This window comes from Bufo bufo, chromosome 1 (genome assembly GCF_905171765.1).
Source record: "Bufo bufo chromosome 1, aBufBuf1.1, whole genome shotgun sequence".
NCBI lineage: Eukaryota > Metazoa > Chordata > Amphibia > Anura > Bufonidae > Bufo > Bufo bufo.
The window spans coordinates 151,933,180-151,956,780 of record NC_053389.1 but is presented as its reverse complement, the minus strand read 5'-3'; the positions used below and the strand labels follow the sequence as shown (position 1 = coordinate 151,956,780).

Sequence of the window (23,601 nt, the reverse complement as noted above, 5' to 3'; positions counted from 1 at the left end):
AAAACTGCCACCTTATCCCGTAGTTTCCAAAATGGGGTCACTTTTTTGGAGTTTCTAACCTAGGGGTGCATCAGGGGGGCTTCAAATCGGACATGGCGTCTAAAAACAATCCAGCAAAATCTGCCTTCCAGAAACCATATGGTGTTCCTTTCCTTCTGCGCCCTGCCGTGTGCCCGTACAGAAGTTTACGACCACATATGGGGTGTTTCTGTAAACTACAGAATCAGGGCCATAAATAAAGAGTTTTGTTTGGCTGTTAACCCTTGCTTTGTTACTGGAAAAAAAATATTAAAATCGAAAATCTGCCGAAAAAGTGAAATATTGAAATTGGATCTCTATTTTCCATTAACTCTTGTGGAACACCTAAAGGGTTAACAACTTTTGTAAAATCAGTTTTGAATACCTTGAGGGGTGTAGTTTCTTAGATGGGGTCACTTTTATGGAGTTTCTACTCTAGAGGTGCATCAGGGGGGCTTCAAATGGGACATGGTGTAAAAAAGAACAGTCCAGCAAAATTAGCCCTCCAAAAAGCAAACGGCGCACCTTTCACTCTACGCCCCGCTGTGTGGCCGTACAGTAGTTTACGGCCACATATTGGGTGTTTCTGTAAACGGCAGAGTCAGGGCAATAAAGATACAGTCTTGTTTGGCTGTTAACCCTTGCTTTGTTAGTGGAAAAAATGGGTTAAAAGGAAAAATTAGACAAAAAAAATGAAATTCTCAAATTTCCTCCCCGTTTGCCAATAACTCTTGTGCAACACCTAAAGGGTTAACAATGTATGCAAATCAGTTTTGAATACCTTGAGGGGTGTAGTTTCTTAGATGGGATCATTTTTGGGTGGTTTCTATTATGTAAGCCTCGCAAAGTGACTTCAGACCTGAACTGGTCCCTAAAAATTGAGTTTTTGTAAATTTCGGAAAAATTTCAAGATTTGCTTCTAAACTTCTAAGCCTTATAACATCCCCAAAAAATAAAATATCATTCCCAAAATAATTCAAGCATGAAGTAGACATATGGGGAATGTAAAGTCATCACAATTTTTTGGGGTATTACTATGTATTACAGAAGTAGAGAAACTGAAACTTTTAAATTTGCAAATTTTTCCAAATTTTTGGTAAATTAGGTATTTTTTTGTGCAAAAAAAATAATTTTTTTGACTTTATTTTACCAGTGTCATGAAGTACAATATGTGACGAAAAAACAATCTCAGAATAGCCTGGATAAGTCAAAGCGTTTTAAAGTTATTAGCACTTAAAGTGACACTGGTCAGATTTCCAAAAAATGGCCTGGTCCTTAAGGTGAAAATGAGCCCGGTCCTGAAGGGGTTAAAAAGTGGGTTTTGGAAATTTTCTTAAAAATTTTAAGAATTGCTTCTAAAATTATAATCCTTCTAACGTCCTAAAAAATTAAAAATGACATTTCCAAAATGATGCCAACATAAAGTAGACATATGGGGAATGTTAATTAATAAATATTTTAGGACGTATCGCTTCCTGTTTTAAAAGCAGAGAAATAGAAATGTTGAAAATTGCAAATTTTTCAAATTTTTTGGTAAATTTGGGATTTTTTCATAAATAAAGGTGAAATATATTGACTCAAATTTATGACTATCATGAAGTACAATGTATCACGAGAAAAGAATCCAAAGTTAATAACACATAAAGTGACATATGTCAGATTTGCAAAATTAGGTCAAAAATGGCTTGGTCTTGAAAGGGTTAATTTGTTCATAGATTTCCAGGAGGAATAACAGAAGAACAGGACAATACAGAGATTTATCCTAGAGACAGATTATTTCATAAATATGGCACATGTAGTTTATGGCCATCTTTATAATGCAGATTATTGCTCCACCTTTGCAGCACATTTCATTTGATAAGTTTCCAATGAGTTCCCTAAAAATCAAAGAAAAATGGAAACTTAAATCCATTACATTCATAGAAGAAATGTATTTTCAATAAGTATTATAAAAAATTAAAAAAAAGATGGCAGAAATGGCTGAACGCTATTGGTCAGTTCCTGCTCACATCACAACCGTGTAACCAGGGCAACTGTGGTGCCCGCATCTGAATGGTAGGTGGCAGTTGGAAGTGGCAGTTAGAGTTGACTGGCGACGGAGGACATACCAGTATCTGCTGACCTGATGGAAAGCGCTACAATGGATTCGAAGGAAGAGGAGATTGTTGTGAGGAAGAGAGGAGCGAAGAAAAGAAGAGGAATTTCTGACTCATCGGCTGATGAGCAGAAGGTGATGGAGAAAGAAGAGGAGACTCGCATCGGGAGGAAAGGAGGGAAGAAGAGACGGACCATCCTGACCTCAGCGGATGAAGAGAAGGAGACACCCAAGAGGAGCAAGAAGAGGAAGAAGAGAAGACCATCCAGCTCCTCCAAGAAGACGTCTCCTAAGGATCAGCTCATTCAAGTGAAAGAAGATGTGACTAAAGAGCCCAAATGTGCCAAGAAGAGAAAGCTCATCCTTATCTCTTCAAAAGGAGCAAAGAAGTCCCTGATCAAGGAGGACGACACCGTGAAGACAGAAGACCGGCAGGAGGACCAGAGAGTCTCAGGTAGATGCACATATACAGGAATACACAAGTTATACATCCTGGACACTTTGTTATAACTTTACATTAATCTGATCTGTAGCGCTGAGACCTGAGACAAGCAGAAGGAAGGGGCTTCCACATTTACAGCTGGGGGATTATTAGGGGTGGGGGAGGGGTACTAGCCGCCATGTATACTGGGTGCTCAGTTCCATGGAAGTGACAACAAGCCATTCTGTCTTGGTCAGGGTATTTAGATACAGGGCTGGGGCAGTGAAGTGTAAATTAGGCCATACACAGTCCAATCTTAAGCATTTCATGTTATTATAGCAATTATTTCTAATCCCCCCAATAGTATCCTGTATGAGTTGTCAGCAGAGCCTGTGCATGGACAGAATACAGGCTGTCATAAACAGCAGCCCATAGTGTGTACAGTACACACTGTAACAACCCTGCATGCACAGGAGTGATCCTGATACATGGAGCAATGTGCCCCTAATGGAAATGATTAGAAGTGGTCAGGAGCTCCAAGGCCATAGAAATGTACAAGGCCACATGCCGAGCCCATGTTTACACCTCACTGACCTCCAAGGTGACTTCTAATATTTTTAATAATGTATTCTAGGAAGTGCATTACTCCTTGTGATACACCCTGTAGCTGCTGCAGAACTTCTTTCTTTAGGCCACTTTCACATGAGGATTTTTGTAATTCAAACCCAGGAACAGAAAATACATAAGAAATGCAGAGTTTTCCATGATCCTTCCTCTCTGTGTAGGTTCCACTCTGGGTTTAGAATCACAAATACTGACCCCAATACTGACCTTAATATGTAAGTGGGAAAGAGCCCCCAGTAATGGACTGGGAGGAGGTCTGCAGCATCTGAGCTGTGTAATGCTGTTCTGCAGCAGCTTTGAAAACTCTATTTATTTAGGTGGTTTGAGGTCTATATATATTATGGGGCGAGTATGAACTCCAGGATTCGTATTCAGGGGTCTGGTCTGCAAGTTTACAAAGTTTTTGTTTTTATGGGGATCACTGTAAAAATGATGTTATCTGTATCTGGCCGGTCATTACAGTCATGGTGATACTAAATATATGTGTTTACTACATGTGCAAAATAAAATATTCTAAAACCCAGAACTTTTGTATTTATTCAACAGACCTTTAATTTTTATTGGTACCAAACATACAACTTTTTGACCACTTTTTATTCCATCGTTTGGGTGGTGAAGTGACCAAAAAGCAGCAAATCTTACATTGTGTATTTTTTTTAAGTGTTCACTGTATGGGATATTTTAATAGGTTGGAAGTTTACAGACATGGTGATACCAGTTATGAATATATGGTATTGTTTGCATTTTCATATGATAAATGTGAAAAAAAATTCATTGTTCATATTTTTTTTAATGTTTTGAAACCTTTTATTAAACATTTGACACACACTGTGTATGGCGTCTGCCCTATACACTCCACTGCGAAATATGTATGTCACATGTCAGGAAGGGTTAAAGGGGTTGGTATTAAAATATCAAGATATTTTTCAAAGGAGGTGATTGTCTTAACAAGAAAAAATAAAAACAGCCAATTCACCATTTTGGGTCATCTTGTGCCACCCCCAAAAAAATTAACAAAAAGTGACAAAAAATTTGTATGTACCCACAAAATGTAGCAATAGAAACTATAGTTAATTTTGTAAAATACAAGCTCTCATACAGCTCTAAAATATAAAAAAGTTGTGGCTGTCAGAAAATCTTGAGGTTGAGGTTTATTCAATATAACTGCTCGTATCCAGAGGTTATGACCACTCCGCAATCCAGCAGAGGTGGCCATGCTTGTACACTATAGAAAAAAAGTGCTGGCCTTTCTGGTGGCTGGGACTGCAGGAGTGCGCATAGGCCGGCACTTTTTCCTATAGTGTGCAAGCATGGCCACCTATACTGGATTGCAGGGTGGTCGTAACCTCTGGATATGAGCAGTGTATAATTTGATGGAAAAATTAATCAAGCCAGCAAAGGAAGCAATATGGACAATCACAATACATTAGTAAGGGTCTTGTATTAACTTTCTCTACATGGTAAATGCAACTTACTGTACTGAAGTGAGACAACCCCTTTAGGGGGTTAAGGTACTTGGACTGGGGTCTGTATTTATTTAGGGGGGTCTGTTTTCTGTATTTATTTTGGAGTCTGGTCGGAGTCTGTATTTATCTATGGGTGCTAGATGCTATTAACCTCTTGCCGTCACACTAATGCCGAAAGGCGTCAGTGCGGCGGCTCTCTCAGGTCTCAATGACGCCTATTGGCGTCATCTCGTGAGACCCGAGATTTCGTGTGAACGCGCGCGCTGCTCGGAGGTTATACTACAGCCTGCCAGCGATGATCATTCGCTGGCAGGCTGTAGATGTTAAAATAATCGCATCAGAAAGGTATATTAGACGCTGTTTTGTTAACAGCGTCTTATATACCTGCTACCTGGTCCTCTGGTGGTCCCTTTTGCTTGGATCGACCACCAGAGGACACAGGCAGCTCTGTAAGTAGCACCAATCACCACACTACACCCCCCCCCTGTCACTTATTAACCCCTTATTAACCCCTGATCACCCCATATAAACTCCCTGATCACCCCCCTGTCATTGATCACCCCCCTGTAAGGCTCCATTCAGATGTCCGTATGTGTTTTGCGGATCCACGGATCCGCAAAACACGGACACCGGCAATGTGCTTTCCGCATTTTGTGGATCCGCACATTGCCAGAACTATATAGAAAATACCTTTTCTTGTCCGCAATTGCGGACAAGAATAGGACATGTTCTATATTTTTGCGGAACGGAAGTGCAGACCCGGAAGTGCAGATCCGCAATTCCGGATCCGAGCGGGACAAAGTCTGTCTCCATAGAAATGAATGGGTCTGCAAAACCGTTCCGCAAAATGCGGAACAGAATTGCGGACGTATGAATGTGGCCTAAGGGTCCATTATCACCGCCAGTTAGTTAGCTACTTGTTAGGTAGTTAGCGCCCAGCCCACCGCACCGTAGTCGCTGATTAGCGTCATCACTGTCGCTAATCAGCACTAGTACTATATAGTATCTGTAAGTGATCAAGACTGATCGCAATCAGATCTATATCAGTACATTAGGGTCACCTTAGGCTCTACAAAAAACGCAGTGTTCGCCCGATCAGGCCTGATCTTGTGCGCACACTTGCGTTCAGTCCGCCCCACCGCAGTGACAGAAATATATTTTTTTCTGATCACTGCAAAAACACCGTAAAATCGCTGCGGCTCTATAAAGATCACTTTTGAGGGGCATGGCGAGTTCATAGATTTTTTTTTTGCCACAAGTTAGCGAAAATTGTTTTTTTTTTTTGTTTTTTGTTTTTTCTTACAAAGTCTCATATTCCACTAACTTGTGCCAAAAAATAAAATCTTACATAAACTCACCATACCCCCTCATGGAATCCAAATGTGTAAAACTGCCCTGTGAAATCCTAAAGGTACTCATTGGAATTTGGGCCCCTTTGCGCATCTTGGCTGCAAAAAAGTGTCACACATGTGGTATCGCCGTACTCAGGAGAAGTAGGGCAATGTGTTTTGGGGTGTATTTTTACATATACCCATGCTGGGTGAGAGAAATATCTCTGTAAATTGACAACTTTGTATAAAAAAATTCAAAAAAAGTTGTCATTTACAGAGATATTTCTCACACACAGGATGGGTATGTGTGAAAAGACACCCCAAAACACATTGCCCTACTTCTTCTGAGTACGGCGATACCACATGTGTGACACTTTTTTGCAGCCTAGGTGCGCAAAGGGGCCCGAATTCCAATGAGTACCTTTTAGGAGGGCATTTTTAGACATTTGGATTCCAGACTTCTTCTCACGCTTTAGGGCCCCTAAAATGCCAGGGCAGTATAAATACCCCACAAGTGACCCCATTTTGGAAAGAAGACACCCCAAGGTATTCCGTGAGGGGCATGGCGAGTTCATGTAAAATTTTATTTGTTGTCACAAGTTAGTGGAATATGAGACTTTGTAAGGAAAAAAATAAATAAACTTCTATGAACTCGCCATGCCCCTCACGGAATACCTTGGGGTGTCTTCTTTCCAAAATGGGGCCACTTGTGGGGTATTTATACTGCGCTGGCATTTTAGGGGCCCTAAAGCGTGAGAAGTAGTTTGGAATCCAAATACGTAAAAATGCCCTGTGAAATCCTAAAGGTACTCATTGGAATTTGGGCCCCTTTGAGCACCTAGGCTGCAAAAAAGTGTCACACATGTGGTATCGCCGTACTCAAAAGAAGTAGGGCAATGTGTTTTGGGGTGTATTTTTACATATACCCATACTGTGCGTGAGAAATAGTTGTCAATTTACAGAGATATTTCTCTCACCCAGCATGGGTATATGTAAAAATACACCCCAAAACACATTGCCCTACTTCTTCTAAGTACGGCGATACCACATGTGTGACACTTTTTTGCAGCCTAGGTGCATAAAGGGGCCGAAAGTCCAACGAGTACCTTTAGGCTTTACAGGATTGCTCACAATTTAGCCCCGCCCAAAATGCCAGAACAGTAAACACACCCTACAAGGTATTCCGACCCCATTTCGGAATGTAGACCCCCCAAGGTATTCACTGAGGGGCATAGTGAGTCCGTGGGAGATTTTATTTTTTTTGCCAGAAGTTAGCAGAAATGGAAACTTTATTTTATTTATTTTTTCCTCAGAAAGTGTCATTTTCCGCTAACTTGTGAAAAAAAATTAAATCCTACATGAACTCACCATGCCCCTCCGCGAATACTTTGGGGTGTCTTCTTTCTAAAATGGGGTCATTTGGGGGGTATTTATACTATCCTGGCATTCTAGCACCTCAAGAAACATGACAGGTGCTCAGAAAGTCAGAGCTGCTTCAAAATGCGGAAATTCACATTTTTGTACCATAGTTTGTAAACGCTATAACTTTTGCGCAAACCAATAAATAAACACTTATTGGATTTTTTTTATCAAAGACATGTAGCACAATAAATTCTGACACAAATTTGTATAGAAATGCAATTATATTTGAACAATTTTACCAGAAAAAGTTAAAAATACACTTTTTTGAGAAAATTGCGGTCTATTTTGATTAATATTAGAAAAACGAAAAATCTCAGCAGCAATCAAATACCACCAAAAGAAAGCTGTATTTGTGAGAAGAAAAGGAGGTAAAATTCATTTGGGTGCCAAGTTGCATGACCGAGCAATAAACCGTTAAAGTTGTGAAGTGCCGATTTGTAAAAAAGGGCCTGGTCACTAGGGGGGTATAAACCTGTGGTCCTTAAGTGGTTAAATAGAATAATATAGTCCCCCACCTATCACCATTCCAAGTCTATGGAACTGCTGGAGATAGCCCAGCTCTGTGTTTGGCAATGCTGATTCATTACAGTTGTCAACAATGGTCTATGAGAGTAACAGAAAGGGCCAAGACAATCGATGTGGTATTAAAGGGTTTCTACCACCAGAAATACTGTTATGTAGCTGACTGATATAGCGATGCGCTAATGTCAGCACTACATAACAGTGTGTTTCTAACATTAGTCCCTGCAGCCGTTTTTGTTACCAATTACCAATTCCCGCGCCTGTGCTTCTGTATTCTCCCGGCGCCGGCTTCCTCACTGCGCCTGTGCCAACTACGTTACAATGAGGAAGCCGGCACCAGGAGCGCGGCATTCAATCACTGCGCCTGCGCCGAATACAGAAGCGCACGGCGCAGGCGCGGGAATTGGTACGAGATACTGAGAAGTTTCACGTCAATCAACAGGAGCGGGGTGGGCTGGAGGGACGCGATGGGCGGCTGAAATGGTTAGTGGACGGAGCCCTCTAGGTGCTAATGACGCCCACATAGCACCTAGAGGCTCATTAGCATATCTATAAAAGTGCTTTTTTAACAAAAACGGCTGCAGGGACTAATGTTAGAAACACACTGTTATGTAGTGCTGACATTAGCGCATCGCTATATCAGTCAGCTACATAACAGTATTTCTGGTGGTAGAAACCCTTTAATGCCTCAGATAGGAATATCCCTTTAAATGTCTTATCCTGTTTTTCTATTATTTCCCCCCCAGTTGAGGACAGTGGTGTTCGGCCAACCTGCTCTAGAAGCACAATCTCCGAGAACATCAGGGGGAGATTATTATTCCATCATGTGCTCGGGCTGGGAAGTTATGGAAAGGTCGTCTTGGCTGAGGACACTTCTAACCATCAGAAGTATGCTGTGAAGATCATCAGCAAGAGATCCATGCTTGCCGACTGTGATGAGGCGGATGTGTTGGTGGAGCACCGAGTGTTACAGCTGGCATCTGGGAGCCCCTTCCTTGTCCACGCGGCCTTTGCATTTCAGACCAAGGTACACTACTGACAACCTCACTTTTATCAAATGTCTCCACTCATAACCCAATCAGTATAAAAGGGGCCAGCAGCAGTCGCTGGAGAACCCAAGACCCTTCACTGTAAGACCTGACAGAATGACTATCCATGTCAGAGCGAATGGGTCTGGTAGAACTGCAGGGACCCCCAGTTATAAGAAGAACAGGGGTCCCTGAAGAGGTAGTTTGCATACATGACCAATGCTTTATTTAAAACTCCATTAAAACACATACAATGGCTGTGTGCTCTCTGCTTCCGGGTGTGTACTCATACGCTCCGCGATCTGCAAGATGCGGCTAAAGAGGGGATGTGTGCTATCTTTTGAGGATCGGTGTCCGTTTTTCGCAAATCCGCAGTTTGCGGTCTGGAAAAAAGGATGTGGTCATGCGAATGGGACCTAAGGGTTGTCCACCATGTCTCCATCACAGGACCAGGACAGATTTATAGCAGCTACAGGAAACCATTGAAGGTTCCTATTCAATAACTGCAAGCAGAGATCATAACTGACAATCTGATACAGAAAGATTATAAAACTGTATAATCTTTCACTATATACAAAGAATAACCATTACTTAATGAAACTGGAATATCCCTTCAAGGATTACAGAAGCCACTGCTATATTCTGTACAGTAAATGTGTAAATGTGATCTGATGGTTCAGTAATGGCGTCTTCTATGTCACAGATGCTTGTTCTACTTGGGCTGGAATACATGAGCTGCGGGGACCTTGATCAATTCCTGAGGATGAAGGGGCGGCTTGACATCCCCAGTGCAAGGTAAGGCTGGATACAAAACCTCAGCTAAACGGTCAGAAGATGCCATGAAATATTAGATACAGCGTCCTGCCTCATGTACATCACACTGATGAGATCTGCTCCCCCGTTTCTTCTCTACCAAAGAAGGATTGAAGAAATGTTAGGGAATGTTTCCCCTCTTCCTTGGGCTCTGATCCTCCATCTGATATTAAAAGACATACAGGAGAACAGATCTCCCCCGTGTGATGTGAAGAAGCCTTAGTCACATTCCCAGGTATTAAAGGGGTTCTACTGGGAATGGTCAATGGTCACAAGCAACCTGTCCTAGAATGTGACTAGAACTGGTTTCCTCCAATAGCTGAGCTGATTAATGGGGTGAGGGATGTGAAGCCACCATGCAGCCCTGGCAATAAGAAATTGCCTCCTCAGTTGACAGTGATAAGATATATATTTTGCCTCTTATTTTACTGATTGGTAAGAATGTCTAACAGTCTTCTGTGTTATCCTCGCATTATATTCATTTCGTTACTTTTCTGACAGATTCTATGCCGCTGAGCTCGTGTGTGGCATCCAATTTCTCCATTCGAAGGGAATCATCCACAGAGACCTCAAGCCCGAGAACATCCTGGTGGCTGAGACGGGCCATATTAAGATCACGGATTTCGGTCTCGCACTTGACAACATGCTTGGAGACCGCACAGCCACCGAATATGCTGGGACAAAGGGCTATGTGGCTCCTGAGGTGAGAAAAAAGGGGTTTCCTCATTTCCACCATTCCATTTGTATTAAAGGGGTTTTCCAGGTTTGGAATATCGGTCGCATATTCTCAGCTTCAGCCATTAATATCACATTGGTGGAGGTCCGACTCTTGGCACCTCCACCTATTACCTGTTTGAAGGGTCCTCATTGATGGTCTGAGCTCTACCTCATTGATTACTGCACGCCATCTACTTGATGCCGGCTACTGTAGCTTCTTCTCATTGACGTGAATGGGACAAGGCTGTAATAACCTGCAGGTAGCGCCCGGCCCTTCATACAGCTGATTGGTGGGGATGTCGAGAGTCAGACCCCAACTGATCTGATACTGATGGCCTATTCTGAAGAAAGATAATGAATATTCTGAACCCAGAAATCCATTTAATAATGGTAATTATTCTTATTATTAATCATTCATTTTCAGATCATTATGTATTGATGAATGCCTCATCTTAACTCATTCCTTTTTACAGACACAGGGGAAGAGTTATCAAGACTCGCACTTTCTGCGCCGGTCTTGATATCTCCGGTGTTGCTCCTGCAGTCCATGTGCCTTACCAAAAATTTACGACATCTCCGAGCGTCCGTACATTTCTGGCTTCAAATGTACCAGAAAACTGTCATAAATAAAGATAAATTATTCATGGGTGGCTGACCATGCCCCTGTGACTAAAACAAAACAGCAATTCTGGCGTTGAGATGTTTTTTTTGTTTTTAATGGTGTTCTCTTAACAGCAATGCTTCTGTATTATTGCAAATAGTTATTTTCATGCTTTTTTCTACAGAGTGTATGAGGTGCCCCTACAGCAGCAGATGACTTTGTGGTTACAGTTTATCTGCAGCTGAATGGAGGCAGAACATCTTGTCCTCATTCAGCTAAACACCTTGTGTGACCCAATACTACGCTATGCCAGCAATGGCCACAGCCTGAGCACCTACAGTGCGGGTTTATAGTATAAGCCGTGTAGTCACTCTTCTCTCCTTTCTGGCAGATGCTGGCTGAGGAGGAGTATGGCGTCGGAGTGGACTGGTATTCATTTGGTGTCATCTTAAATGAAATTATCACCAGTGAGTGCACTTACCATCCTGCACGCTCCGGCGCTAAAGACATCATTAAAAAGGTCAGTATGTTCCTACATGACACTACTGTACTGTATACAATGTTACATGACAACCTGTGATAGGAGACATCTCCCCCTACAATGCCCCATAGTGCACCATGATCTCCTTCACTAATACTCACCACTGTAGTGTTCAGGAGGGGTCGCCCCTCAGGATAGCAATACACAACCAGCACTTCTGTAGTATACAAGGTGACAACACTGGTCTCCACCAGAGAGGATGCCGAGTAGGATGCTGGAGCCACAACTTCTCCAGCACAGACTCAGCAATAGCACAAATGTCTGCCAAGAGCTCCAAGGACTGCCCTGGAGCCAGGTTACATAGGAGCAGCAGGAAAATATCATTTCTATTCTCCCATGGTAACATTTTTGGGAATTACTGACTTAATGGATAATTGGAATGAGAGTTTCCCTTTAAAGTAAGAGCCTGGTACGTGTAGTTAATGTACTGAGGACATGTCTACACACTTAGTCCACCCCTCTGAGTTTATGTAACAAGAAGCCACAGATTTCTAAAATCTCCCATTGCTGACACTACAGCCTGAGTCCAGCATTCAGACAGAATAAACATTAGGCAAAATTTATCAAAACTACTACAAGAGAAGACAAGTGAGAAGTCGCCCAGGGAAGCCAATCAGATTGCAGATTTCATTTCCCAGCTAGCCTCTGCAAATGTAAGAAGCCAATCAGATTGCAGATTTCATTTCCCAGCTAGCCTCTGAAAATGTAAGAAGCCAATCAGATTGCAGATTTCGTTTCCCAGCTAGCCTCTGCAAATGTAAGAAGCCAATCAGATTGCAGATTTCATTTCCCAGCTAGCCTCTGCAAATGTAAGAAGCCAATCAGATTGCAGATTTCATTTCCCAGCTAGCCTCTGCAAATGTAAGATCTGGAGTCTGATTGGTCATTGTGTTCATTAGTCGTTATAGTCACTAAGTTATAATTACATTCCTCATTTTCAGCTCCTCCGGAGAGATCCTGCCAAGCGCTTAGGAGTCCACGGGAACATCCGAGGCCATCATTTCTTCCAGCATATTGACTGGGTCTCTGTGGAAGCCCTTCGGATGGCCCCACCACACATCCCTGTAGTAAGTAAATGAAGAGAAGCTCTTCCCTGCTCTACATACACGTTACATACTGTATAGGATTCTCAATGTCAGGGGCCTGATATAGGGTGGCTACTGGCTTCACCTCAGAAAGCCGGACCTCACTCACCACGCCCCCAAACCGATTAACCACGCCCACATCGATAGTTGTTGAATGAGTAAGATGGCATGTAAGATGCTTTATACTCCTCCAGAAAGACTATATCTTATTATGGTGGAGGATGAGTACATAAGGTGATCATATTATATGTGAAAATACTACCACCAGAAGCTTCATATCAGGTCTGTGACCGCTTGTGATGATCATATCCTCATTTTCATCTATTTATTTGCTTTTAGCCATCTACACCTCAACACTGTGCCAGGCAATTCTACCTGGACAGAATGGAGGCAGCAGCGGCCAAGAATGGACCTTTACCATCTAAACATCAGGCCATTTTCAGAGGGTTTCCATTTGTCACCCAGGAAACCCTCCACCCGCTCTAATGTCATCAGAGCAATATGTCCTCCTGAGCTCCTGGAGACGGACAGAAGAACAGACCCAGGTATATAGCTGGAAATAAGTGGTGTTCCTATACAGCTGTATGAATTTCCTAATGATTCAAGATTTAAGGTGCTCCAAATGTGTAGCTTCAGTTTTCTGACCATTAGGCTTCATGTACACGATCGAATGTGTTTTGCGGTCCACAAAACATGGATACCAGCCATGTGCATCAGGCATTTTCCCGTTCCGTATGTCCCGCCATATTGTAAAAATTACTATTCTTATCCACAAATCGGAGAAGAACAGGATATGTTCTATTGTATTTTTTGCAGGGTTACATACGGCTGCATGGATGCGGACAGACGGATGACATCCATGTGCTGGCTGCATTTTTTGTGGCCCCATAAGCATTGGATCCGCCTGTGATCTGCAAAAAATACATTCAGATGTGGACCAAAAATATAATCATGTGCCTGGTGCCTTAAATGGTTGTGTAAAATCCCTCATCTTCACATGAGCACTCAGTCTTTATATATTATACCACATCTTGTGGTATCTGTATTGATTCATCCTGTCATATATCCTACAGTGTGAGACCATGAAGAACTATGACAACAGGACCTGCGATTGGCACTGGGCTGAAGAAAAATAACATCTAGAAGACACTTGATGAGAAAGGACACTGGTCCTGGATCTCACAGATCAACGCTGGATGACTGTGAGTAAGTATACGGGCATTTGATCCAGGGACTATATCCCCACTGCCATATTTGCAGTCAGGAAGGAGTGTTTTTCCCCTTAGATCAGGACAGATTGGCAAATGTCATAAAGGGTTTTTTTCTCACCTTCCTGTGGATCAACACAGTTGCCCTTCCCCCAATTCAGCCATTCCCCTAATCAAAAGTACAATTCGGACCACCTTTTGTGGACAGATTATTTAGTAATTGATTCAGGGACTAATCTGACTGCCATGCGTGGAGTCGGGAAGGAATTTTTCCTCATGTGAAGCTGATGGCCGAGGCTCAGTGAGGTTTTTTCGCCTTCCTCTGGATTAATAATATCTGATCCAGGGAAATAGTCTGACTGCCCTAAGCGGAGTCGGGAAGGAATTTTTCCCCCTACAGGAGGTTTTTTCGCCTTCCCCTGAATCAATAAAAATCAATGGATCTAACATATCCTTGACTTTGATTTGGTATTTACACCAAATCATCTGTCCCATCATTAATAAAATTATAAATAAAATAAAATTCTCTATTCCCCCCTATATCGTTGTGTGCCTGGTTTTATTTCCACTGACGAGCCATGTGCTGCTCAGGGCTGTATTTCACTGGTCTCCTCATATGATTACATATTAAGTTTCTGCTCTACTTTCTGTAAGTAAAAAGAGAACATACGAGTTCAAGGTAAAGAAGATTAACCTCCTAACAGTCACATTAAAATTGGAAAAACCCTCCCAAAAATGTAACTTTTTTATTTTAGATTTTTATTATGTGTCTGAAGTAAATCCTGTTGGCGCACAACTCATGGGACACAATTGCATTTTTCGTCCCTTAGTGACATAATTCATTTAATCTTAAGGACCAGTAACATTTTCCCCTTTGTGTTCCAGAAGTCATAACTTTTAACCCCTTAGTGACCACCCATACATGTTTTTACGGCGGTAACTAAGGGGCCTTAGGCTGGGCCGCCGCTTTTTTTTTTACGGGGGCACAGTCTAAGCGCTGCACGGGTGAACGCTGCACATGAAAGCTGCAGCCCTGCTCTAACAGCCCGGACCGGCAGGAGTGCCGATCCGGGCTGTTTAACACTTTACATGCTGCGGGTAATGGCCCCCGCCGCATGTAAAGTGCTGTAAGAGGGAGCAAACTCCCTCTGTCTCCTATTGGCACCCCGCAAATACGATCGCGGGGTGCCGATGTGTGTGAAGGCTGCCTGGGGTCTGATGTAGACCCCAGACCAGCCTTTAGTAATTTCCAGAAGGCTGCGCCAGAGAGGCGCAGCCTGCTGGTCAATGTTAGAATAGCATTGCCATTAAAATGCAATGCACTATAGGGATAGTGCATTGCATTTTAAAAGCAATCAAGAAGCTGTCTGTTATAGTCATAAGTGGTAAAAAAAAACAAAAAAAAACTCATTTATTCAATTTAAAAAATCCCATAAAAAAAATTACGCTTTTTTTTTCTATTGAAAAAACGCTTTTCAATGAAGAAAATAGCAACAACAAAAAAATTCCCCATATGTTTGGTATTGCCGCGTCCGTAACTACCCGGACTACATAAATATCATGTAAATTATCCCCTACGGTAAACGCCGTAAAAGAAAAAAAAATGACAGAAATGCTTTTTTATTCTTAGTTGCCACCGAAAAAACGTAATAACAAGCAATCAAAAAGCGCCATTTACTCCAAAATTATATCAGTGAAAAATACAAGTCGTCCGCAAAAATCAAGTCCTCACACAACTCCATAGAAAGAAAAATAAATAAAAGAGTTATGGGTCTTGTGAAGCGGCAATACAAAAACATATATATCTTTTTTTTAAATGTTTTTTTTTGCGGAAAAGTAGTAAAATGTAAAAAGAAACTATATGTATTTGGTATCACTGTAATTGTACTGACCCAGAGAATAAAGATATTATGTTATTTATACCAAAAAATTAATGCCGTAAAATTTATAATGTAAAAACCCAGTGGCAGTATTGCTGTTTTTCTCCCTCCCAGAAAGAGTTAATAAAAGTTAATCAGAAAGTTATGTGTACCCAAAAGTGGCGCCATTAAAAACTGCAACTTGTCCTGCAAAAAACAAGCCCTCATAAAGCTATATAGACGAAAATATAAAAAAAGTTATAGCTCTTGGAACGCGACAATAAAAAAAGGAAGAAAAACGCTTGGTCAGTAAGTCCCAAAACAGGCTGGTCACTAAGGCTACTTTCACACTTGTGTTCGGAGCGGATCCGTCTGGTGTCTGTACAGACGGATCCGCTCCTATAATGCAAACGCTTGCATCCGTTCAGAACGGATCCGTCTGCATAACTGTTTTTTTCAGATCTGGCAACCAATGAGTTAAATACAGGGGGGGGGAGGGAGTGGGGGCCGGCCGCACTGGCCGAAACCAATGAGTTAAATACAAGGGAGGGAGGGGGGGCCGGCCGCACTGGCCACCAATGAGTTAAAGAGGACCTTTCACTTGTATAAACTATGTGAACTGAGTATGCTGCCATATAGAGCGGCGCCCGGGGATCTCACTGCACTTACTATTATCCCCGGGCACCGCTCCGTTCTCCGGTTATAGGCTCCGGTACCTTTGCTCCTTAAGTTATAGTAGGCGGGTCTTCCCTTGTCCTGTGGGCGTCTCCTTCTCCTAGGCTGCAGCGCTGGCCAATCGCAGCGCACAGCTCACAGCGCACTTGAATGAAGTGGGTACTTGTATTACACTGGACAAAGTGCAGTGTAATGAAGAGGAAGCAGCACTCACATGGAGCGCCGCCTGCTCTTCTAACAGCTGATGGGCGGGGGTGCCGGGTGTCGATCAGATATTGATGACCTATCCTGATGATAAGTCATCAATAATAATGGCTGGACAACCCCTTCAAGTGCATTTTCCAAAGCCCGATGTGAGCTCAGGCAAAACTGTTAGGTGGTTAATATCCAATATTCATCTGTATTCAGCAATTTTTTAACTGAGGACATCAGTATAGAAGATAAAAACTTAATACCTGTAGGATTTGAGGATTTCTGTAAAGAATCAATATAATCACTATTACAGATCACAGCAGGGGCCACATTCACATTCACCTTATAATGTACCTAGGATGTTAGTAACCAGGTCACATTTATACAGAATTGTCTCTCTTCATAATGGAGATACAAGAACACAGTGGAAGAGAAGATAAAACCATCAATTCTTCTACAAAACATGGAGAGTAAATATCAGAGCCGGTATATAGAACACACTGTAGTGATGCAGGAACTTTTTATAGTAACACTTTGATAAAAATTGCTGAGTAAAGCATTCTTACCAACATTTGTTTTGATTTGGGGCATTATGCACAGACACACCACAAACAAGGTCCAGAATGGCTACTTCTGGGTGTGGATTACATAAATCCCACCCAGAATTTGCTGGGATCCTCTCTGAAAATTTGCTACACGAGCAACATTTGGCCTGGTGTTGTCCTGTCAAAAAACAGCCCATGGGGCACTTTGGAGAAATGGCCGCACCACTGGTTCTACACCCAAATCTATGTGACGCTGAGCTGTTGGTGTATCCGAAATGAAGACTAGAGGGTTCCGCTACCATACATTATGCCACCCCACATCATTATCACCAGTGGGACTGGTGTGATGTTCCCTTGTGAAGGCCTCTTCATGGCATTGTCCACATGGTTTCCAGAGGCTGTTGTTGCCTCCAAGGCAAAAGTGGGACTCATTAATGAAGAGGATAGACCTCCATTCCAGGCTCCATTGTCATCTTCTTGTGCACCATGCTAGCATTTGAGAGCGTAGCAAGATGGAACACCTGTAGCTGGACGTCTGGCTCCAAGCCCAATGTCGTGCAAATGTCTTCTGATGGTTTGTGCAGACACTGTTTGCCACCCTAGGCTTGGGATGTGATGTCCAATTGCACTGGCATTGCAGAATGGATCACTACATGCCTTTTTTTTAAGACAATCAGTCCGTGCAGCGGTTCACCTCTGTGCACCTCTTGCTGTCATTCCAGTTCATAGTTATTCGCCCAACCACAGGACACACAACGTTGAACAGTCTAGGCGTGTAGTGATCTGCCAGAGTGATAAACCAAAGTCTCTTAGTTCAAAAGATTTTGTCCCTAACTGGCATGAAAACGAACAGGAGACAACGCACAATCATCTCACATGACTTTTGAGGTTACATGGGGCTAAAAAAACTTTGCTCTAAATCTGACTTTTATGCCCTTCCCCTACATGTCAATTTTAGTGCTGAGGAGTGTATCTGATTTAGTATTATCTTAGAGTATTGGCCCCTTTTTAAAATATAGCTTTTATTAATTCTATCTAAAAAGATAATAAATCACCCTGTGATATCTGGGTGACCTTAGGAAAGTGAGGACAAGATGCCGCCCAGCTACCACCGTGAATAGGTGAGTTTGATGCCGTATAGATAGAACAGATTCTACACGGGCACTTATGAGAGTGGTAATAGATATAGGTTAGGGGAAGGCTGGGGTACTTGAATAGGTGCTGGGGGTAGCTCTCTCCCTGTGCCAGCCCTAGATACACCTTTGCCCAGGGATAATCCCTTATGGTGGGATCTCCCTGTCCCCGTACCTGCCCTGTCTAGCCCTGTAGAACCCTATATGTTAAATATGATGTCAATGGTATTTTCTAACCCCGACGCATTTCCCCACTAGTGTTCATCAGGGGGTCGGTTAGAGATAGATAATTCATGTAAATAACATCTTAAATCAAACCAAATAACCACTTTTTGGTTGCTCTGGAAATATAACAGATGAGACATGTATTTCTGGGATCGAACCCTTGGATTTTCTGCAGGAACGCAACCCTTGTCATTCAATAGGGCTAATCGTCTGCGTTTCCACCCAACACAACATGGATTTCCAGAATTGTGTCAAACTCCCTTTACACGTCTGGTATATGAATTTCACGCAGATGTGGGTGCAGAATCTGCGCCAAAATCAACATGAGCTCTGATCTGACACGTGAAAATCCCACATCTAGGTTCATTGCAGCGGGACTGTTGCTGCTTTTATGTGGGTAAAATATTCAAATGTGTTAGGCCAGTTCACACAACTGATTTTAAAGAACAAGTTAAAAAATCAGCGCAGAATCTGCGTGTTTTTTTTAGTACAAAAAACACAAGGTTTTTTTAGCACAAAAAACACAAGGTTTTTGTGTGGTTTTTGATGCATCTTTCTTTTTAACAAATGAGTGTTCGCTTCAATACAAAGATGATCTGTGCATAAAAATGCACAAACAATGCATTTACATGGAGCGGTTTTATTCAGCTTCCTATTCATTTCAATGGGAGATTCAGCAATGGTTCTGCCCCATTATAGGGTGCCATGCTTCCAGGGCCGTCTTTAATATTGATTGGACCCTGGGCAAAAATTTACTTAAAAAGTCCGCTGGTAAATTGCCCTGAACCAGTGCCTTTAGAGCCGTCTCGGCTACTAGAGCCCTGTCTGGTTCATCATGGAGGGTACCCAGGGCCTGAAAGAACCCCTCCACAGAATATAAACAACTGGCGCCAGCAGGTAAAGAGAACGCCCAGTCCTGGGGTTCACCCTGTAATCGGGAAATGATAATGCCCACGCGTTAACTCTCGGGGCCAGAGGACACGGGGCGCAAACGGAAGTAAAGTTTGCAACTCTCCTTAAAAGAGAGAAACTTCTTCCGGTCTCCAGAAAAGGGTTCTGGGAGCTTAATCTGGGGCTCAAAATGCGGACTGGAGGCCTGAGGAGTGGAAGAACCTTGCCCTAACTCAAAAGAACTGAGTTTTTCCCCTAACTCCTGCACCCTCTGCGTCAAATTAGAGACATGGTCAGTCAGGGTCACCAGAGGATTCATAATACAGTGGTTATTGGCCCTGTTATTCTGTAACGGTCGCGTACACACACACAGGGGGGAGGGAAGTGACCACTGCGCTCCACCCTTACCCCTGGCCCTGCCTACTTGCCTCACGAGTCCTAATGACAGGGGACAACTGGACTGAAATCCCTAACTTGGAATAAGTGCAGGGATGACAGACAGACAAACAACAGGACATGAACGGACCGAGTCAATACCAGGAAAGCTACAAAGTACAAATGGAGCAAGCAGAGAATTGTCAGGAGAAGCCGGGGTCATAAATACCAGGAGAGACGTAAAGTACCAAAGGAGTCAGCAGAGGAGGGGTCAGAATACCAGGATAGCAGCAAAGTACACAAGGAGCAGGCAGAGGATCGTCAGGAATTCAGCAGGAGGTAAGTACGCCAGGAAAGACCAAATCACAGGTGGAACCTAAATTAACAGGCAATTAACAGGCAACCTGTGACCAGCAGGCTGCCTGTATTTATAGTGGGGAGTGGGGGTCATGTGACGTGGCCAGCGTCACATGACTGACAGACCAACCAGTCGAGCACCGAGTGATCAGCTCGGCGATCAAGGCAGACTAGGAGCAGGGAGCCACCCAGCTAGTAAAGCCGCCCTGGGAATGAGGTCAAACACAGATCCTCATTCCCAAAGCTAAGCAACAGGTCTGCGGGCAATGATAGTTCTGTATTCAGAAAGGATCATGCCTCAGAAGAATATCTTCTTGTCACCGTATGAGATATTCTTGGGCTATATTATCTAGGACAGGGCTATACAGTATTATCTCCAACAGGCCCAGATACTGTATTTCTGATATCTACTACCTATTGTTATGGTATGTGGCTTCTGACCCATGAGGATCAGAGACACCAAGGTGGGGAAGTGGGCTATACTTCGTACAAGATACAGGCTGTACTAGTAATCAGGAGAGAGGTTGTGGTCTTGGACAAGTTTGTGGAGATCTGTAATACAGTCTAGAATTTATAGTTCATTTAGAGAGGAGCAGTGGAGACAAGCTGCTAGTGTGACATCTGTATGGGAGTCCTATAAAACCAACTAATTGCTGTAGATAACTAAGTGTGTGATTCCCTTCCAGATGTGAATTCAGTGGCTTTACCTTTCCACAAACTATTGATGATTGGGCAGGTGTTAAGAGACATAAGGAAAATGTTGAATTACTGATTTGATCATTTCAAAATTAGTGAAGCATTTGAAGGAGAAACCACCTGAAGGCACACCGACCAATACGAATACATCTGTAACTAAAGGGAAACACAATGAGAATCTTCAGTCTCTGCATTGTGCTGCTTATTGGACTTCTGAGGGTTAACCCCTTAAGGACACGGCCATATTTCAACTTAAGGACCAGGCCATTTTTTGCAAATCTGACCAGTGTCAATTTAAGTGGTGATAACTTTAAAACGCTTTGACTTATCCAGGCCATTCTGAGATAGTTTTTTCGTCACATATTGTACTTCATGTAAAATGGAGTAAAAGAAAAATGTTTTTTATTTATAAAAAAAATACCAAATTTGCCAAAAATTTGCACATTTCCAAGTTTCAATTTCTCTACTTCTATAATACATAGTAATACCTACAAAAATAGTTATTAATTTACATTCCCCATATGTCTACTTCATGTTAGGATCATTTTGGGAATGATTTTTTTTATTTTTGGGGGACTTTACAAGGCTTAGAAGTAAATCTTGAAATTTCTCCGAAATTTTCAAAAACCAACTTTTTAAGGACCACTTCAGGTCTGAAGTCACTTTGTGAGGCTTACATAATAGAAACCACCCAAAAATGACCCCATTCTAGAAACTACACCCCTCAAGGTATTCAAAACTGGTTTTACAAACTTTGTAAACCCTTTAGGTGTTCCACAAGAATTAATGGAAAATAGAGATACAATTTCAAAATTTCACTTTTTTGGCAGATTTTCTATTTTAATAATTTTTTTTCCAGTTACAAAGCAAGGGTTAACAGCCAAACAAAACTCAATATTTATGGCTCTGATTCTGTAGTTTACAGAAACACCCCATATGTGGTCGTAAACCGCCGTATGGGCACACGGCAGGGCGCAGAAGGAAAGGAATGCCATACGGTTTTTGGAAGGCAGATTTTGCTGGACTGGATTTTTGACACCATGTCCCATTTGAAGCCCCCCTGTCGCACCCCTAGAGTAGAAACTCCAAAAAAGTGACCCCATTTTAGAAACTACACCCCTCAAGGTATTCAAAACTGGTTTTACAAACTTTGTTAACTCTTTAGGTGTTCCACAAGAATTAATGGAAAATAGAGATACAATTTCAAAATTTCACTTTTTTGGCAGATTTTCTATTTTAATAATTTTTTTTCCAGTTACAAAGCAAGGGTTAACAGCCAAACAAAACTCAATATTTATGGCTCTGATTCTGTAGTTTACAGAAACACCCCATATGTGGTCGTAAACCGCTGTACGGGCACACGGCAGGGCGCAGAAGGAAAGGAATGCCATACGGTTTTTGGAAGGCAGATTTTGCTGGACTGGTTTTTTGATACCATGATCCATTTGAAGCCCCCCCCTGATGAACCCCTAGAGTAGAAACTCCATAAAAGTGACCCCATTTTAGAAACTACAGGATAGGGTGGCAGTTTTGTTGGTACTAGTTTAGGGTACATATGATTTTTGGTTGCTCTATATTACACTTTTTGTGAGGCAAGGTAACAAGAAATAGCTGTTTTGGCACAGTTTTTTGTTGTTGTTATCTACAACATTCATCCGACAGGTTAGATCATGTGGTATTTTTATAGAGTAGGTTGCCACGGACACGGCGATACCTAATATGTATGCTATTTTTTTTATTTATGTAAGTTTTACACAATGATTTCATTTTTGAAATAAAAAATATCATGCTTTAGTGTCTCCATAGTCTGAGAGCCATAGTTTTTTCAGTTTTTAGGCGATTATCTTAGGTAGGGTCTCATATTTTGCGGGATGAGATGACGGTTTGATTGGCACTATTTTGGGGTGTGTGTGACTTTTTGATCGCTTGCTATTACACTTTTTGTGATGTAAGGTGACAAAAAAAAAATTTTTTTACACTGTTTTTTTTATTTTTTTACGGTATTCACCTGAGGGGTTAGGTCATGTGAAAATTTATAGAGCAAGTTATTACGGACGCGGCGATACCTAATATGTATACTTTTTTTATTTATGTAAGTTATACACAATAATATCATTTTTGAAAAAAACAAAAAATCATGTTTTAGTGTCTCCATAGTCTGAGAGCCATGGTTTTTATTTATTTTTTTGGGCCATTGTCTCATGTAGGGGCTCATTTTTTGCGGGATGAGGTGATGGTTTGATTGGTACTATTTTGGCGTACATACGACTTTTTTGATCACTTTTATTACCTTTTTTGGGAAGTAAGGTGGGCAAAATTTAAATTTCATCATAGTTTTTATTTTTTATGGCGTTCACCATATGGGGAAAGTAACATGACTGTTTTATAGATCAGGTCGTTACGGACGCGGTGGTATCAAACATGTGTAGGGAATTATATTTTTTTCATTTTTAATCAGTGATAAATGTGTTTTTTTATTTTTACATTTTTTTTAACTTTTATTTGACCCAGACCCACTTGGTTCTTGAAGATCCAGTGGGTCTGATGTCTGTATAATACAGTACAGTACACTATATAGTGTACTGTACTGTATTTTCACTTTACAAAGTCTGATTAGACTTCTGCCTTTAGCAGAAGTCTGATCAGCACCATGGACAGATCGACGCCTGTGAAGGCGTTCGGTTGCCATTGTAACCATCACTCGCTGCCACAGCAGAGCAGTGGGTGATGGGAAGGGAGGGGGGCCCACTCCCTCTCCCAT

At 42.0% G+C, this 23,601-nt stretch overlaps 1 protein-coding gene across 1 annotated transcript; it reads left to right on the top strand.

Moving 5' to 3' along the window:
• Positions 1 to 2,158: 2,158 nt before the first annotated feature.
• On the top strand, positions 2,159 to 13,170 carry LOC120996332 (protein kinase C delta type-like). Its single transcript, XM_040426219.1, has 7 exons — positions 2,159 to 2,567; positions 8,646 to 8,926; positions 9,631 to 9,722; positions 10,242 to 10,443; positions 11,450 to 11,578; positions 12,541 to 12,666; positions 13,024 to 13,170. The coding sequence occupies exons 1-7, from the start codon at positions 2,159 to 2,161 to the stop codon at positions 13,168 to 13,170; spliced, it is 1,386 nt and encodes a 461-aa protein (XP_040282153.1).
• The last annotated feature ends 10,431 nt before the right edge of the window (positions 13,171 to 23,601 follow it).